Raw genomic sequence first — 18,711 nt, forward strand, 5'->3', positions numbered from 1 at the left:
CACTCCCCCCAGTGCAGATCAGCCAACCAAAGCCCTTTTTCAGCCAACTAACATATTTGAACCGCTAAGTCTCTAAACACAGAGTCGTAGGTGCTGCTCTCTCACTATTAATAGCCAGCACGACTCCCTGGCCAGTCTCCAAGGATATGTACCAGTTTGGCTTGTTCAAAGTTTATACATACTTCTTTTTGCATCCCCTTTGCAAATGGCGCAACCCAAAAGAGGTACAAAATACGTTTTGAAGATACCTGTGAATCATTTCGACGTTCAAACTGATGAAACCAGCAAATTGCACATGGCAAAACGCGGAGGCACATGGCAAAACGCGTGCTCCAGTCACATGTCCTGTGTCAAATTGTTCATTAGTAGCACCAAATGGCCACATTATGTACTACATACAGATCATATAGGGTCAACATTGCCGGCGCCATGGAAAGGGCTTCCTGTGTCCTCTTATAAGGCCACAGCAAGTAATTTCCATGGATGACATCAGCGCGCGCATATGTGCCTGATTTTGAAAAAGAAGAAAAAAATTGTTGCCCTCTGACAGTGGTCAACATGCCGAAAATGGCAAAGATGTCTGTTGCCATGCCGGAACGTGGATGGCAGATAAATCTGAAGAGAGGAGACAAGAAAAGGCTCTGATTTAATGTTTTGCCCTTTACTCAGTTAACGGTTACAGTGTTGTATTTCATTCCTTTATATGTGATGTTGCCGCTGAATAAAAAAAAATTGTTTGACAAAGTTTATGATCTCAAAATTCTAAATTATAGGAATCTTTTCTTGTCCGCCTTGTTTTTTTCCACCCTATCGCATTAGATTTGGAGTCTGCGGAGAAGGTCATCCATAAAATGTACTTGCTGTGGCCTAAAGTCTTATGTAAGGACGGTCCTTCCAGTAAGCATGCTCGGCTGTGTGTACTGTACAATACGCCGTGCATCATTAGTCTGTAACGTAACGACCGCGTGGGCCCTAAACGCGCGATTTGGGGTGAATACACTTGCGTCGGGAGTGTATTTTCTCACGCAAGCCTTTCACGGCAGACTCTCCATACGTTTCAAGAAAATGAATGGGTACTTTTGAAAAGGATACTGTGTATCCAGACGCAATCCATTAAGCTTTCCCAGTACGAGAAGTGTTGAGCAAAGAAAAATTAACTCTGTCGACAATACAGGAAACGCCAAAGACTTCGTCTACTTTTTCCATCCTGACCTTTGATACTAGATAATGCAAGTCGAGTTTATCGTCATAAAGGCGGGGACTTTGGTCGTGGACGTGTGGATGGTGTTTAGAAGAACTGGTAGAACAAAAGATGCTACATCGATCCATATAAAACGTTGCCGGTGGTGAAATGAAACGGTCCGTTGCGCATGCCTGGTGAAATAAATAAACTTGAAACTTGAAACTTGCCCAGCAGCGTCTCCATGGTAATGATGGAGACAGCGAGGAAGACACTTGTTGCCATGGCAACGGTGATGAAGCTAGAGATATATAAAAAGATTATATCATGACGTCATCGTGGTGGCAATGCTTCAAAGGAGTGGCCGAAAATGTTCGAACACATCGTGATTTTTAATGACTTTCATGCTAAATGTACAGTATTCTGATACTGTGTCGATGCTTTATAATGCTACTCCGCTAACCAACAAGTTACCAAACCGGGCCATTCTACCAGGCTTTACAATAATACCCACCATAAAGCCGCATCATCTTCCTTTGGCGTCGAGTCAAGCATGGTTCAGCGAGATAGAATCATTGCAATTTGGTTAAGTTGTAATACTGCAAACCTAACTTTATTTTAACCAAGGTTTCAGATAGTTGAACTTCTGTTGTCGTGATCTTGGTGTGAGACTCAGAAGGGCCGCTAGGGGCGCGATATGGTGTTTGACTTTGATGTGAACGTCATGGGAACTCAGGGAACGGAAAGTTTCTGAGAAACCATTTGGATTTTTCACTTTATTCAAGCGCATGAATGAAATATGTACCACACCAACCTGTGATGTGTTGACATGGTTTTCAGCACATTCTTATCATACTGAGGAAGACTTCACTCAAGTTCTGCCAAGGTCATGTCCGTTAACGCAAGGAAATCTGTGACTCGCCACGAAGAAACGAAAACATTCGGTAATTCACGGCGGTCGGTTGCTAGGCTAAAAGTCGCATTACTAGGGAGGTATCGGGTTACAGAACGCGTTCGAACGTGGCCGCGCGGGAGTCCCGGGCCGGGGGCAACGGGTAAAATTTGAAAATAAACAAAATTGGAGAGTAAATACTCGTTAAAATAAAATGTAATAAGTGATTTTGTTTACCTCAAATGTTATTCTTGCACTGCCTTTGCTCCACTTTGTGTACATTTGCTTCCAAATGAGATCAATTTCGGATTTCAAAAAGGGTTCACGAGAACCAAAGAACTGATTTTAAGAGGCCCCAAAAATTAAAAATAAGGTTAGATTTTTGGATTTTTAGAAATATTACAGTAAATTTAAACTTTCTGTCTTAGGATTTTTTATTTTTTTAACTAAAACTCGACTTACAGTCAAAAGAAGAGCTAAAAACGCAGTGTTTTAACTTTAAATACCGATAATTCATAATCGCGGCCATATTTAAAAAATCCCTAAGACAGAAATCTGCGGAAATTGTTCCTCTTCCAAACAAGCCCTCAATGAGGTAATTTGAGCGATTTTTGGGAATGGTTAAAATACCATGTTTGCACGCATGCTGTGCCACTTGGATATGGGGACCTGGATTTTATAACAGCGTCAACAAGAATTCTGACCTTCAAGGTCACCCACGATGACGGCAGTAGCTTCGTTACATGTTACATATCCACAATAAAATCACGGCATAGATGTAATGTTTTAAAAACGGTTCATATTTGTGGAAAGGTGGATTTATCCTGTTCCGTGGTTCCCGAGTAAAAAAGGGCTTGAAGTAGCCGGTTGTAGCGGGTAACCCCGGATCGAACGCCCGTTCTGTTCGAATGACGTCATATCGAACAAGATTCGCGGGTTCGGGGGATTCGATCTCCATAGTAGCGGAGTGGGACTTTGGGCCCAAATCTGACCATCGTGATTGCTTCTTGGTGCATACTGAACTTTCAGATTCAGCTTGACTTCTCAGTAACCCCCAAAGCCCCTTCGATGACTCAGCATAAGCCACACCAAGTGAATTTTATGGATGACGTCCGCGCGCGCATTGATTTTGGCCTGTTCCTAGAAAAAAAAACAAGAAATTCCGATTCCTGTAACTATGACCAAAGAGTCACGACAGTGTCGCAAATCGTTAGATTGACGTCAAACCCGTAACGCGAAATGGGTAAAGAGCACATGCTTTGTTTCTGCAGGCCTGCAAAAATGTGAAAGAAACAGGACAGGACGACAACTGCTGTTCCACCTGATTTATTGCTGTTTTGATGATGAATAAAAGACTTCTTGCTTGTTACACTGTGTCACCTCTTTTAATTTGTGTCCTAACATTTCTCGTCTCTTAGTTTATTTCTAGTCTAGGCATCTTGTTTTTTAGGGCCCTTCTTGTTTTTTTTCGCCCTCTCGCATTAGATATAGGGTCTCCAAAGGACGTCATCCATACAATTTACTTGGTGTGGCCTAACAACAAGTCTCGTTCTCCAGGCGTGTCGGAAGCGTGATGTTTTGTTGAAACAAGGAGGTTTAACCCTCCTTGGTCGCAATTGAAAGCAGCTAGCATCTAGCGGCAAACTTGTATTCCTCTAGCGGAGCAATTCCCCTGGCATGTTATCTTTCTTCTTGCAAATTTCTACTCTTATTTCAACTCCAGCAGCCTCCAAAGCCTGTTAGAGGCTAGCAAACAGCCACGGGAAATCTGTGTGGCCAGTCCATCATCTCGCCTGCTGCTCTAGACTACGGGAAGTCACGGAAATGTCAACCGGCGGGAGATAAGCAAGCTCCAACATGGGTTTTCTCAAATCTCTTCCTGGAGGGGTGGCAAAGATCGTATTTTCACTTTCCATTCAATAACATTCCCTTTTCCCTGTCAAAATAGTACTGAAGACATTAAAAATATACCTTTGCAACACTTTTTAAGCAATTGAAACCGCTTGAGGGCGTAAGCCTATGTTAAGATTGTTTCATTTTACGATGATGAAAAAAGTAATCCCCTTCAGAGCGTTTGGTACGCTCCTCAGCAGGATGCACAACACGCCAGTGTGGGGAACTTTTCACAAGTTCTTTTAACATTCAAATTTCGCTGAATTTGCACAAACGCTCCGGTCATCCAGACCATCCTTTGTGTCGTAGTCAACTCGAGCCGAGCAGGACTCCGAGACCGCACTATCGGTAGTTCACCTTTTCAGTTTCTCTTGGATCCCCATTGGGTAAGTACTGAAATGGTCTGAATACCGTCGTTTTAAGGGGTGCTTTCGCAGCATAGCACATACTGTGTGAGTTAAAATACTTCTGGATTCGTGCGGAAGTGCAGGGAAGACATGTTTGGGCGACCGACTGCGCAGCTTGTTTTTCCAGATTGACCCAGAGCAGTAAGGTTGGCCCCTGTCACCCTCCGTACCAGTCACGGACTAAACCTGCAGTATTATACCAGGAACGCTCTCGTGTCGAGCAAGTTTGTAAAGGTTAAGCCGAGAGAGAAGGACTATTTGTTGGAAAGAGAGAGAAACACGCCCTTGCTGGCATTTAAATTCCGTCAAGGACCTCCTCGGTTCCATTGTCGTGAGGGTAAGTTGTTTTGCGAACGTCTTTTGACTCTGCGTGTGTTGTCAGAGACAGCTTCCGAAAGGACCTTGCAGATCTTATGCAACTGAAAGTATGTGTGTATGTTAGAAAGCTGAGATTTTTACATTAAGCCAACGTCTGATGTAAGAGTGTAATGTAATCTCTTAAAATCTGTTGAAATGGCGTAGTTGCCGGCCGGGCAGGTCTTCAACCCCAGGGTCAAAAGTAACCGTCAAACAAAACATATTTTCTTCTCTAGTTCAATCATGGACGTAGAACTACCTCCATGGTTCAATGCCTTGAATGAAGATTAAGATACTACAATTGTTGCCTAACACAGTTAACTCCTGGGTAACGGTATGAGAAAGTTCAATGACACGAATACAGAACATAAGAAATGTCGATTTCCTTGTCACATGTTGTATCTTACAAACACAGATCATACGGTGGCAAGGCAGTATCCATTGTCCATTTAATAGCTTCGGTGGCTAATGGACACTCCTCTGGCCAGTGGATACTGCCTTGCCCCGTATGATCTGCTTCTGTATCTGTATCTGTATCTGTATAGCCGGTATAACCGCCTTTCGGCGTAACACACCAGCTTCGCAGGCACGCGGCGCGGCGGCAGCTGGCAATATTACACCGATCGACTTGTTACACCTAACCCTTGAACTTCTAGCTCTAGACATTGTTTAAAGCTATCTATTGACAGTGCCCCTACTGTACTTGGTGACAGTGGAGTGTGGACTGTGCTTGGAGATTAGGTAAGTCCAAGTCAGCGTAAGAGTAAGAATCACGCGATGTTCCACAGATGATGTAATGGCCGTGAGGCTAACATCCTGTTGGCGCCACAGTCACAGAACTGCGAACGTCAGCAAACAGTCGAACACGTCTGTAAGAGAGTGGAGGCACCCGGGACTGAAAAGGTCCATTGTACTCCGTTCTTCTGACATCATGTGGTCCATGGTCATGAATTATGTAGAGAATAGCCTCGCAGTAGTGTTAACAGTAAAGCCAAGGCCTCGCGGACCGTATTAGGATAAGGACATATAAGTCCCTGCTCAAGAAAGGACAGTATTTATCTTGACTCACGATGACTGAATTGATTCTGTGTACTTTTTAATTCAGAACACGAGTGTGTTGTGCTTCCTATCACATAAGATCCGTAAACCTATGATAAATCGTGCGTGTTTAAAACATCTTCTTATTAGAAAAAAAATGTTGCTGCTCTTTTCTTAATTATTTTAGGTCACTAGCGCTAGTACCAACTCAGCGGTAAAGACGAATCTATTTATTCAACCGTCCGTCTGTATGTTTCAGTGTTGCCTATTCTACAGCAGTCAGTATGCAGGCTGCGGTGTTTCTGTTGCTGCTGCTCCCGGCTGTCTTCTGTGCGCCTAACGGACAGGTCACCCCCAAAACACTCAGCCGTAAGTTAAATACACATGCACACATTGACAGTAACGGAAAAGGCATCCATAATTTCAGACAGTCATTGTGTTATCTTTCTCCAGATTTAGATATACTATTTTGTGGAAACTGGAAACCGTGTTATTCGCCCCTAGTATATTTCCCTTGTAAGAATTGGCACCGAAAAGTCTTCATTCCTCACAAAAATTTGCCAAAATGATCTAATCTTTCTACATACGGAGTTGTAGAAAAACAAGCAAGTCTGCGAGCAATGATTATCATAACCGTTCAGGGGCCAAGACACAGTAGGATTAAAAGTAACTCTGTGGAAGAGAATTTCGTGTTGTTGTAAGAAACTTGAGACACGCTACAACTTTTAAAGTAAGCAAAAGTCGTATGTTTATCTTATTCCGATGATATTTGATTTGCACAACAGCTGCACCCAGTCAAGAAAATTTAGAGTAAGACTAAGAAACAGAAATTAAGACAGTATGTTTGTGTGTGTGTGTGTGTGTGTGTGTGTGTGTGTGTGTGTGTGTGTGTGTGTGTGTGTGTGTGTGTGTGTGTGTGTGTGTGTGTGCGCGCGTGTGTGTGTGTGTGCGTGTGTGTGTGCGTGTGTGTGTCTGTGTTTGTGTGCGTATGTGTGTTTGTGTGTTGCATAGCAAGGTTCTACTAGTTTTGGGGTATATTCCGTCCCCCTTTAGTGGTGAGCACGCTCGGGTATGGAGACATCTCCGTGTCGCTGAGTGAGGCCATCCGCCGACTGGAGGACATCTCGCGGATGAAGGGAAAGGACGAGCGGGTGCTTTTTGAGCTCAGGAACAAGGTTAGGACGTTCTCACACTGACGTTTCAAAGCCGGTTGTTCACTTGACGTTTTGCCTCGGTACTACAGCGTGATGTGTATGTATGTGTTCAACCTAACTGTCCACTCTCTCCATTTCCCCAAACGGTAAAAACCTTACCAACCACGAAATAACCAAGAAAATGGACTTGTGAAAATGATTAGTGAACCAGTCATATTTGTCCTTCAGCTTCAGCGCGCAGTGAATCAGTCATGTCACGGTCATGGAACAGTCGGCCTTTGCTAAACAAGTGGTTGTGAATAAAGAACTTTGCTACTCAATCATTCACCAACCGGATTATTTATACCGGATAATTATCCTCGGAGCTTTTGCCATGTTCTAATGCTGTGTACAGTTGATGTTGACCGCGTTACGAGGTTGCTCTGTCGTTGGCACAGGTTTCCCAGCTGGAGCGCCAGTACCAGGACAGGCAGGAGGAGTCCCGGGCGGCAGGCGAGGTGCTGGAGGACGTGCTGGCCAGGTGTAACGACTCCGAGAGGAGACGGCTGCAGGAGCGCTGTCTGCCGTGTCTGGGCGAGAGGTCAGGGGCATGGGTATATGGGGAGGGGCGGGGGTTGTGGGCATCAGGAAGGGCGATGGGAGATCGTGAAAAAAGGAGTCTACAGTGACAATTGTCTTGATAAAGATGACAGACGGTCATCGAAGCGTCGAAGCTGTTAACGTTAAACAAGTGGTTGCGAACTATTTCTATTAAATCATTAACCAACCTGGTTAAATTATATACTGAAGGCGTATACACGTTCTTTTACGACTACACACGTGGTCGATGGCTTGGCAGTGACATCTCCTGGCCTGTGTGGGACGGAGAGGCTAACGTTTTAAGGCGCAGTTAAGCTGCACCATAGTAAAATCTTCGTCAAGTATATTAAGCGCAGTCATCGACAAAGTGTGGTCACCAAGTGCCGAGTCTCTTTTGTCCTGTGTAGAAATTTATGAAGAAGAAACTAAGCAGCTAAGATATCAAATAGTTTTGGTAACCAGGCTATCATCGTCGTAAAAAGAGTATAATTTTGGCGTCTTTTCCATCCAGGTGCGTGGAGTTTTACAACGACAATTGCCACCAGAGGAAGGCCCAGGTCGTGCGGCAGATCACGCGCCTCTTCCTGAACGACGACGGACAGACCACAATTCTCAACCCGGGAGACGCGAACAAGGACCCCTTCTTACTGGCCATCAGTCAGGTGGGGAGGGAGGGGAAGAAAGGGGGAGGGAGAGAATGGGAAAAGAAGAAAATATACAAAAAGGAAGGAATGAAAGACGGAAATGAGAGAAGGAACAAAGGAAGGAGCAAGGAACTTTCGAACTGGAAAACGGAAAAAATGAGAAGGAAGGAAGGAGCAATGAACTTTCAAACTGGAAAACAGAACAAAAATGAATAAAAGAAAGAAAGAAAGAAAGAAAGAAAGAGGGAAGGAAGGAAGGGAAAACACTGAAGAGAATGAGCAATGACACGATATCAAGCTTGTGTAACCGTTTGTGTTTCAGCTGTGCAAAGAGCTGCGGGAGTGGTTTAACGGCAGCGTGTTCCACGAGGTGGACCACTACTTCCGGGACAGGCTGGACGGAGACTTCTTCAAGGAGATCGGAAACGACACCAGGGAGTTCTTCGAAGATGTCGGCGAATTCTTTAAGGTATTTTCCAAAATTATGTGCACTTCTCAGATCCATGAGCTCAACAGTCCTTCCACACCCTATCCCTGGTGTGTTATACCGAGGGGCGGTTATACCGGCTATGCAGACACATGTACAGATCCCAAAGATTAAACAGCAAGGGGGGGGGGGTGTGACTCTTCTGGCCAATTATTCTCCCGAATTCGATGATCAGTATCCCCATAGAAAGGACTGATGGAGGTTAGGCCTAGACGTTTTCCCCTCTTTGCACCTGTAGGAAGACGTTGCCACGTGGTTCCAGGAGGACCTTGTCGACTTCTTCGAGCGTGACGTCGCGGACTGGTTCGCCAACACGTCCGCCGACGCACAGGTCTTCTTCAGCGAGGAGCTGCCGGTCTGGGCCGAGAACACCCGGCGGGAGTTCGTCGACTTTTTCGAGAAGGACGTGGCGACAGTGTTCCAGGTAGGTGCACGTGGCAGTAATGGCGTACAATTGGGGAGAAACACTTGAGACACCGCATGGATATGCTTAGGCCATGGATGAAAAAAAAAAACAACTTGACAAAAGAGTACCATTTGTTATGTGTACAGTATTGTAGCAATGGTCTTTGTAAAAATCAACGCAATGCAGACGTATATTGTACTTCTGCCAGTTTGATTTTCACAGCAAAGATAAATAGAATAGAATAGAATAGAATAGAATAGAATAGAATAGAATAGAAAAACAAATGTGCTAGAGTCTTGCATCATCGAATGTAGTCTAAATGTATTTTATCTTTACTGACAATGATGGCAATCATCAAGAAAGTCATACGAAATCTGTCAACATTTGTCAAAATAAAATCATATTGTCGTGCTGAAGGTGCAATCTTTCCTTTACAATGTATATTTCATATCCAGTTGTGTCCTGATGGTAATTTGCATTATTCTTACACACAAGATTTGTTGCAAAATTACAGCAGAATTCACGGTGTCCAATTGACGACGATGTCACGTCGATATTTGTAAGGATTCATGGTTAACGAACAGTCCTTCTGTCAACTGGAATTTATAACGAGAAGCACGGAACAGCAACGGCGTTTGTTTTCTCAGCTCACAGTCAGTGAGTCAGTCGAGGTTCTTGCAGTTGGAGACCAGCATGTCTCGGGAGAAGCACCGGCTCATGTGTCCGTCCGGCCCGGGGGCGTGCCAGTGGTCGGCGTGGCACTCGGCGCTGCAGTACTGCACCAGCTTACAGTACCTGCACGTCCGGAACGGGTCCATGCGCTTGCTCTTGTCGCTCACGTAGCTGCGAGAGGATGGGGATGGTTATGAGTGAAAAGAAAAAAAAACGACAAGGAAACCATTTTTCTCGGTACCCGTTTCTAGACCCCTGAACTTGCCGGACCCTCTACTTACAGTACCTGCACGTCCGGAATGGATCCATGCGTTTGCTCTTGTCGCTCATGTAGCTGCAAGAGGATGGAGATAGGTTTTAAGTTAAAATCATATATACAGTTGTATATCACAACTGTGGCCTTTGCTGTACCCGCCAACCTACCTCGTGCAGGGCGGGTTGGAGCAGAAGACGGGCATCACGCCTCCCCGTGGGTCCTCTACCTCTTAAATCTTCTTCCCACAATCAACGACTTAGAACAATTATACCTACAGTTGAATATCACAATTGTGGCCTCTGCTGTACCCACATACCCACCTGGTGCAGGGCGGATTGGAGCAGAAGACGGGCATCACGCCCTCCTGCGGGTCCTCCACCTCGTACATCTCCTTGCGCAGGGAGTAGAAGTCGTCTCCCTCGTCCATCTGCAGGCGGACCCGCGGGCCCTTCCCGCGGAAGTAGCGCAGCTCCATGGTGCCGTCCAGGAACAGCCGCATCACCAGCGCCCACTTCAGCAGGGCCCGCACGAACGGGCAGGACTTCCACCGCCGCGCCCGCTCCAGGAACGTCAGGACGGCCGGGAGAGCGCCGGCGTCCCTCAGGACCTGCCGTGAATCAATAATACTCGTCATGTTGGGGAATGATTGAATATCAAAGTTATTTATTCATAACCACTTGTTAAACTGGATGGGAGAGCGTCGGCTTGTTTCAGGACCTGCCGTGACATGATTTCATCATGTTGGTGAATGATTAGATGGCAAGTTCTTTATTCACAACAACTTGTTTAACAAGAGCCGACGTTTCGATGGAATCAAATCTCCAAGCAGATTTAGCAAATGGACACTCCTCTGGCCAATGGACACTGCCTTGCCACCGTATGATCTGCTTGGAGATTAGTTTCAATTACCGCCTGTCATCTTCATGAGAGCTAATATAACTGGTTTGCTGTGTACTGAAGTTAGGTGTTACTGGTTTACTGTGCACAATCAAAGCTAGATAGTACTGTAACAATGTGTTACAAAGCAATATTTAGTTCTTTCAGGATCCTAATAAAACAAACGAAGAGACAAAGGAACCAACCTTGAAGCCCATGATGCCGCCAACGTTTAATTCCATGACCGTCTGTCATCTTCATCGGGGCTCAATCGGGGCTAATATGACTGGTTTACTGTGTTCTGAAGCTAGGTGTTATTGGTTCACTATGCAATATTTAATTCTTTCAGGATCCTAATAAAACAAACAAACAAACAAACAAACCTTGTAGCCCATGATGCCGCCGGCGTCCAGGAAGTAGAGCCCCGTCCTGAGCGCCATCCACAGCACCCTGAAGCTGTTGTGCTTCCTGAGCACCGCGGCGATGCAGGCGGCGAAGGACGGGATCTCCCGCGTCTCCCGCCGCAGGGCGCGGACCAAGTCGTCCCGCCCGGTCAGCACGATCACGTCGTGCAGGAGGTACGCCACGCCGCCGTCGCTGTACAGCCTCAGCCCGAAGGCACCCGGGCGGCAGGACGGGCAGTCCAGGTGGTGGTCCTCTTTAGGTACCATCGTCTCCGTCTGGTCTGCTAGGTCCAGCATGAAGCCGTGCAGCCACGGCCAGATCTCGGGCGTGTACTTGGCCAGCACGGCGGCGGCCGGAGCGTACGTGCACATCATGGAGAACCTCTCCAGCAGCGCCAAGCGGTAGGAGACGATCCAGTCTTCTCCCATCTGCCGCATCTTGATGTAAGAACGCTTGCGGGAGAGAAGCCGCTTTTTCTTGCGGTCGTTCAGCGAGGTCTGGTTGTCTTTATCAATCACTTCTCGTTTGTCCCTTGTGTCACCAGCCTGGCTAAGGTCTCCACCTCCTCCCTGCGGCTGTACGCTTTTTCCGAAGACTGCCAAGTCCCATTTGTTTCCGCTGTCGCCCTTTTCGGCAAGAATATTTGACGCGGTTTTCCCGTCAATTCTCTGGTGATTTCCTCCTTTCTGTCTTGAGCCATTCCCGTCGTCCCCACGCATCTTTGAGCCGGCGTGATGTTTTCTTTCCGCCTCCTTCTTTTCGGGACCATCTTTGTTGTGGCTTTCCTCCCGTGCTTTGCTCTCCGTTTTCGCCAGCTGTTGCCCGACTACACTTTCCACCAGATAATCACGATAGACGATAGAAAAGAGCAGCAGCTTTTCCAGCACGGGTCTGAAGTTTGTGTCGACGTAGCGCTGTATGATTTTGCTCTGGTGGAAGCTGTCGTACGGCATGCAGCCCCTCAGTGTCACGGTCAGGCTGGAGTCCCACAGGTAGCTCCCCGGCGGGCCGTGAGGACAGGACGCGATTCTCTGGACGCACTCGTCGATGTTGTGTAGACAGTCCGCACACAGGCACCCGCTCTTGTGGAATGGCCCAGTAGTATTGAACGCCATATTAAATGTAACAGTGTCTCGTACGCGAAAACAAAACAACTAACAAAGACGTCATAAGTCGCAACGACATGGCGACGTGACAGGCAGGCCTTAGAACTGTTTTGTTTATCGCCGTTTCCATGGACACAGCGATGTGTCATTGTTCCAGAACAGTGGGGTCGGAGACAACCAACATGCACTTTGTGACACAACAATTTGTTCCGTCATAAGTGCCGTGGGGACAGGTCAGCCCACAACAGACCGATTGGTCTAATGTGTACATTAGTCGGCGAATTCAGCTTTTCTCGTCATGTTTCAAGTTTATCCTGGTGTTTGTGGGATAATTGTTGATGAGAAAACCTTGTATAATGTCCTTGGTTTAGGGAACTTTGGGAACGAGTTTGACTGTCTGGGAAAAGTTGTGAAAGTCTGTCTGTTTTCTAGAACTTCGGCAAGGACATATCGTCCTTCGTGGAGGAAAAGGTGACCCCGACGTTCGAACAGCTCCACGACAACGTTCGGGAGTTCGTGGAGGAAGACGTGGCGGACGCCTTCTCGTCTGCAAGCGGGTACGTCGGGTCGGCGGGCGAGACGGCTGATGGGGCCGCCGACGCTCTCGGGAACACCGAGAAGTTTCTGCGGGGGATCAACCGGCATCTACAGACCGTGGCAGGGTGAGTGAGTGAGTGAGTGAGTGAGTGAAGGAATAAATGAAGGAAGGAAGGGTTGACGTTGGTTAGTATGATGTATCATTTTAGATAGTAGCTTTACATCCGCGGCAAAAACAGAACAGATATGATACATGTATGCGTGTAAAACAAATTGTGAAACGATCTCAGTGGTATATATATATATATATATAAGACAGGCATTTCGTCATTCAACTCATTCAGTTTTGCATTTCTGTGCAACAGACGTTCCAGTTCCTGCCACATACATGTGTACTACTTTCGTCATGTCTTGATGATTTATTGTCTAGTGGTGTCGTTCAGATAGGCAGCATCACTACGTATTTTCCTAATGTTGTAATAAAAAAACATAACATCAATAGATATGATTCTTGATGCCAATAATGCCTCCCTGCGCATGCAGCGGTCTGGACCAGGTGGGCAGAGTGCTGAAGAACGCCAGCGGACACGCCAAGAAGGCCGTGGAGCAGGCCAAGACCCAAGTGCACGACTTCTCTCACAAGGTGGAGGATTTCTTTGACGACGCAGGGGACCAGATAGTGGACAGCTTTCAGACGGCGGGCAGGGAGATACAGGACTTTTTCGAAGAGGACTTTGCGGGATTCTTTAAGGATACCTTCAGTGAGCATGATTTATCTTTTTAGCTGGTCAGATCACCGGTAAAATATAATACAAATGTATGTCGTCGCCAGTATGCTTTAGGAGGAATTGGGCAGTGTTCGGGAGGCCACACATAGCTGAATATGGTCGGGGCGTCGTTGGCTGTAAAAGTATGACTACAATATAAAGTTAGGTGTGGCCTACATCTAGTCAGACTGCTACCGAACTTCAGCCAACCTTGGTCGGCAGGTGTTCGGGAGAAGGTTCTGAATGTTTAACAGGGGCGTATCATTATGTGTCATGCCTCTGTCTCCCACACACTTCCCGCAGGTTTCCTGGGTCGGAGGCGGCGCCGCGCCCTGGACGACTCGTCCCTGCCGGCGGCCCTGATCAGCCTGCCCTCCCTGCGCGGCCTGCTGGCGCAGAACGACGTGGACCAGCCGCCCACCTGCCAGGCCATCCTGCAGGACTCCCGCAGCTGCGTCAGGCTCGTGCACACCTGCAACGACTGCAGGATCAGGACAGAGGACGGTAGGGCCCTGTACAATACTTACTAGACTCTAGAAAGGGTTGGTGTGGACATGTTGTACTGGTTACGAGGGCCATAGACTATTTATAATCTAATATTAATCGGTGAAAACAGCACTGCCATCTAAGATGAGAATACATTTATAAGTAGACAGATTGTGTTTGTAACGGCCACGTTCAATCTAGGCTGTAATGATTGGGTGTAACAAGTCGTTCGGTGTAATACAGCTAGCGGCCGCCGCGCCCCGTGCCTGCGAAGCTGGATCTATACAGATACAGATGATCTATTTTTACCCTTGTTCAATTCAGTGTGCCCGGAGAAACAGGAGATCCTGAAACAGTACTTCTCATCCCGTAACGCCAGCAGGAAGACGCTGTTGGCCCTACAGGTACGTTACAACAGTAATCATCGTAACCAGCAATTCTCTGGGTTAAATAAAAATAAAAACTGATTTGGTGTGTCGATCCGGCATTGTATTTTGGCAATTAGCCGTAGATTGGTACCCGAGAACAGTTACTTATTATCATTAAATTTAAAAAAAAGCTTTGAAAATTGTGAAAAAAAAGTATGACAAGTACGAAAAAGATGAACACTGAAGCACATAATCCTACCAAAGAAAACCCACCGCACAAAATGTACACCGTTGGTATCCGTATGTGTATGGTACAATAGCGTGAGCACCTTATTATTCAGCAAAATCTTTCAAGTTTGTTGACTGCTTTTATAGAGTATGAAATATACGCCCAGACAGCTTTTGCATCAAAGTAATAGGATTAACCATCGGTTGCGCAGCCCACGTAATGTTGACAAGGCATATGAAGGAAAAAAATATCTCTTTTCGTATGTCTAGACCACCAGGAGGTTGTATGAGAAGGCTCTGAACGTGTCTCGCGGGGACCAGTCTAAGGTAGAGGACAAGTGCGACTGTGTGTGGGCCTACCATGTAGCCGAGCTCCCCAGGGAACAGCGCCGATTCAACGTCACACAGGTAGGGTGATCCGGTCTTTCACACGTTCGTTGAAAACCTATCAGAATCATTTAGTGATCTGAGGACTATCAGTCTCTTCCAGGCTTCGGGAAGCGACTGGAAAGAGAAGAAGTTGGCCAAGTTTAGAGCGGCAAACTGTACTCATTACGTGCCAATTACTAGTATGTTATCTGTCTATTCGGCCAATTTCTACTCTTTCAGTCGCTTCTCGAAGGCTAGTAAGTATGGCCACGAGTTGTTACAGGGCGAATACAAAAGTATGTTAGGCTACAACCCTTTAGTCCTGTTAGAAATTGGTAGATGCATTGAGAGACGGTCGGGATTTCGCAGCAAACTTTGAAACTCTTTCTAAGTAGAAGGAAAACTTGTTCTACTTAATCTCATGTATAACGTTACATCATGTACGCCCACAGCTTGCGATCCAGCCCGGGCCCGACCGCGTCACGATTGTCCGTGCGGTTGTCCGCATCTTCGACGCCCCGGAGAGGACCTTCATCGTGCCGGTCCTTTCCGAGAACAACCCCGAGACGGACCCGGCCGTCATCGCCGGCCCCATCGCCAAGCAGGCGCTGGAGTGGTACAAGGCACAGCTGCCGTAAGTAGTAGTGGTTCTACATGTTTATCATGTCATACCTGGGCTGCGGTAACGTTTGATACAGGGTGTTTCATAATCTCCAAGCAGATATTTTGGTGGCTGCAAAGGCAGTATCAAATTGGCCAGACAGTTACCATTTGCCAGGCAGTTACCATTTGCAAAACAGGTAGGTCTACCAGTACTAAATAGCCAGATAAACACGTCAAAAATAAGCCGAAGCCTAAAACTCTGCTTTGATAGTAAGTGTTCCGGTACACACACAGGCGCTAGGCCACCGAGTTTTTGTTGAGATCTAACAATACATGTAACGTTACATTGTTTTGTAAACCATTAAATAAAATCCTTATTATTGTTTCGCGCATGTTAGAACATACACTGTGTCTACTCATTCAGCCCGTTGCCATCACAATACAGTGGTCCGTTGAAATATTCCCAAAAATCATACAGTCACATAACACATAACACCGTGAACACGGCCCGTTGAAAGGTTCCCTAGAATCATACGTACACTGAACACGGTCACAAACTGATGAGGATTCCAAAGAACCATACGAACAGATACCGAAGTCTCCCGAAGATTGCCGAGAGCCGAACAGCGACTTCCGAACGCTTCATCTTGGTTAGGTACTTAGTACTAGTCATCTTTTTGAAGTTATCACCGCTAGCGCTAGCCCCGGCTTGGGGTTCTATCGAGTCGAGCAGCGGTTTTGCGAACGCATTCGAGTTTGCGAAACCTGTTCTATTCCCGTCGGCCTTTGCGCTACCCTGAACGCCAATGTAACAGCTGAGTAATGAGTGTGCTTTTTGTCTTCGTCAGAAGGACTATGAAATTGTCTCGCCGGAGTGTGGGGAACTGCGGATTTTGCGATATAACTCTGGAAGGCATGATTCGACGTCCATGATTTTTGGCAGGCAGATTACCATTGTTGAGGCCAAAGTCAAGTACAAGTTTCGGCTTCGTGGGGGGTCCGTGCGTCACGTTAGTGCACCTTTTGTGTTTGTGGCTTGTTAGCAAAATAACTCAAGTATTTGTAAAATGTTGATTATAATTCTTGGTGTGGTGCTTACTATTGTCGGGACCAAGGTCAAGTTCGTTACTGAGCTTCGTGGGGGGTTTCGTTGTGACTACAGGGGGCATTTTGTTAATTTTTCTTGTGAGCAGGATAACTTTTGTATGTGTGGATGGAAGTTAATGAAATTTGATAGGCATGTTACTGTGGTGGTCTCCAAGATTGAGTTCAAAGATGAGAGTCGTGGAGGTCGTTATGTCCCCGTAATAGGACCTTTTGTGTTTAGAAATCCCCCACCTACATCTGCTTGGAGACAGCCGACAGCTGGATATAGCCGTTACCGCCGGGGAACCCCATAATGGGATGGGGTCAAATGACGTTACATTGAGGGATTGTACTATAACTTCAGCAGGGGGAGGATAGGTTGGACATATGTCAGGTTATTTTCTACGGCCACACCAAGTAATTGCTATGGATGACGTCCACTGGAGACCATAAATCTAATTACCTTAAATTTAAGGCAAGCGCGCAATAAAAACACGAATGGCCGAAAAACGAGATGCCTAGATTTGGAATATACTAACTGTAGAAGTACAAATGTTAGGACACAAAGAACACAAGAAACAAGTCTTCTATTTGTCATAAAGACAAATTAACAAAACAGCAGTAGTCACCCTGTTCTGATTCTTTCCTTTATAACATCTCAGTAAGAATTTCTTGAACGTTTTTTTTTTCCAGTAACAGTCCAAACTCAAATAACGTTAGGGGGGGGGCTAACACGGGTGACGACGCATCTGTATAATCTGTGGCAAACCGTTTCAGGGTGTTCTGTACCATAAAAATAGTACAGAGATTCTTTTGTTCTTTAGACCAAATTGATTATTAAAAAGAGTGAAGAATACGCATGTTAATTTCTCTATGATCTAGAACGATGTACCTCTGACGAAGACATGAGATCTCCGACCTCTAGTTATTGTATGATTCAGCGGACCAAGTACCCAGCAGTATGTATTATATATGTATGGTTCATTGTACAGAGAATTCTAGGGAAATTTTTCAACGGACCGTGTTCACGGTGTTATGCGATGAGTGTATGATTCTCGGGAATCTTTCGACGGACAGTGTTCACGGTGTTATGTGTTGAGTTCATGACTCTTCGGATCCTTTCAACGGACCGTGTTCATAGTGTTTGTGTTCAGTGTATGATTATCGGGAATCTTAAGCTTGTACGGAGTGCACAGTATACGAGTGTTCATAAAACAAAGCAACAGCGATCTCAACAAAAACTCGGTGGCCTATCGCCCATGGTACACACGGGGTTCTCTTTGTTTGTCACACGGGCTTCCAAATGTTCCATAAAATAGTTCGAACACGTTACCCGCGAGTCGAGTTCGCCGCTTTCGAAAATTCGAAACCGGATTCGGGCGATACAATTTTTGTTGACGGACATCAATTTTTTATAGTTTACACCTTAATAGTTTCTTTTATAGCGATTAAAGATCATAAGAGCGCATCTCATTTGAGCCAGAGTGTGAATGTTGGAGCCAACTGAATAACACTTCAGCACCAAGGTCAGAGTCTGCCTGCAAACCGACAGATCGATAATCATCCAGTCTACGCCTCCTAAAAGCTTCTAAAATTGGCCAAATTGACAGATAGATGCCAGGAGCGTTGGTCCACTAACGGAGTACAGTTCGGCAGCGGCAAACTGTACTCCTTAAGCAGACCAACCCCCCTGGTATGTTATCTGTCTACTTGGGACAATTTCTCATTCCAGCCGTTTCTGAAGTAGCCTCCTTCGCAGTCTTGTTGGGCGTCGGCGTTATTTTTTCTCTGAGCGACGTGAGTAATATGCGGCCGCGAGGGACGATTTGCTGCCGAGGGAGTTTTTGCCACCGAGAGAAGGTTTCGCGCTCCAACCTTCTCTCCGTGGCAAAAACTCCCTCGGCAGCAAATCGTC

The 18,711-nt window shown here is 46.2% G+C and overlaps 1 protein-coding gene and 1 pseudogene across 2 annotated transcripts in view; one reads left to right on the plus strand and one right to left on the minus strand.

Annotated features, from left to right (window-relative positions):
• The first annotated feature begins 4,146 nt into the window (after positions 1–4,146).
• LOC109472286 overlaps positions 4,147–18,711 on the plus strand; it is a 15,303-nt gene continuing 738 nt past the window's right edge. Inside the window, exons 1-14 of one of the 2 annotated variants that reach the window (XM_019771960.1) lie at positions 4,147–4,351; positions 4,500–4,709; positions 6,027–6,136; positions 6,821–6,942; positions 7,359–7,501; positions 8,012–8,162; positions 8,467–8,613; positions 8,870–9,055; positions 12,785–13,014; positions 13,433–13,650; positions 13,960–14,160; positions 14,467–14,546; positions 15,009–15,146; positions 15,560–15,741. In XM_019771960.1, the coding sequence (XP_019627519.1) occupies positions 6,052–6,136; positions 6,821–6,942; positions 7,359–7,501; positions 8,012–8,162; positions 8,467–8,613; positions 8,870–9,055; positions 12,785–13,014; positions 13,433–13,650; positions 13,960–14,160; positions 14,467–14,546; positions 15,009–15,146; positions 15,560–15,741 (1,883 nt within the window). In that variant the 5' untranslated portion in view covers positions 4,147–4,351; positions 4,500–4,709; positions 6,027–6,051. The remainder of the gene's footprint in view (positions 4,352–4,499; positions 4,710–6,026; positions 6,137–6,820; positions 6,943–7,358; positions 7,502–8,011; positions 8,163–8,466; positions 8,614–8,869; positions 9,056–12,784; positions 13,015–13,432; positions 13,651–13,959; positions 14,161–14,466; positions 14,547–15,008; positions 15,147–15,559; positions 15,742–18,711) is intronic. The other variant, XM_019771961.1, reaches the window with a different exon arrangement.
• LOC109472287 lies at positions 9,673–12,762 on the minus strand (annotated as a pseudogene).

Source organism: Branchiostoma belcheri, unplaced genomic scaffold (assembly GCF_001625305.1).
Source record: "Branchiostoma belcheri isolate BF01 breed outbred unplaced genomic scaffold, Haploidv18h27 scaffold27, whole genome shotgun sequence".
NCBI classification, from domain to species: Eukaryota; Metazoa; Chordata; class Leptocardii; order Amphioxiformes; family Branchiostomatidae; genus Branchiostoma; species Branchiostoma belcheri.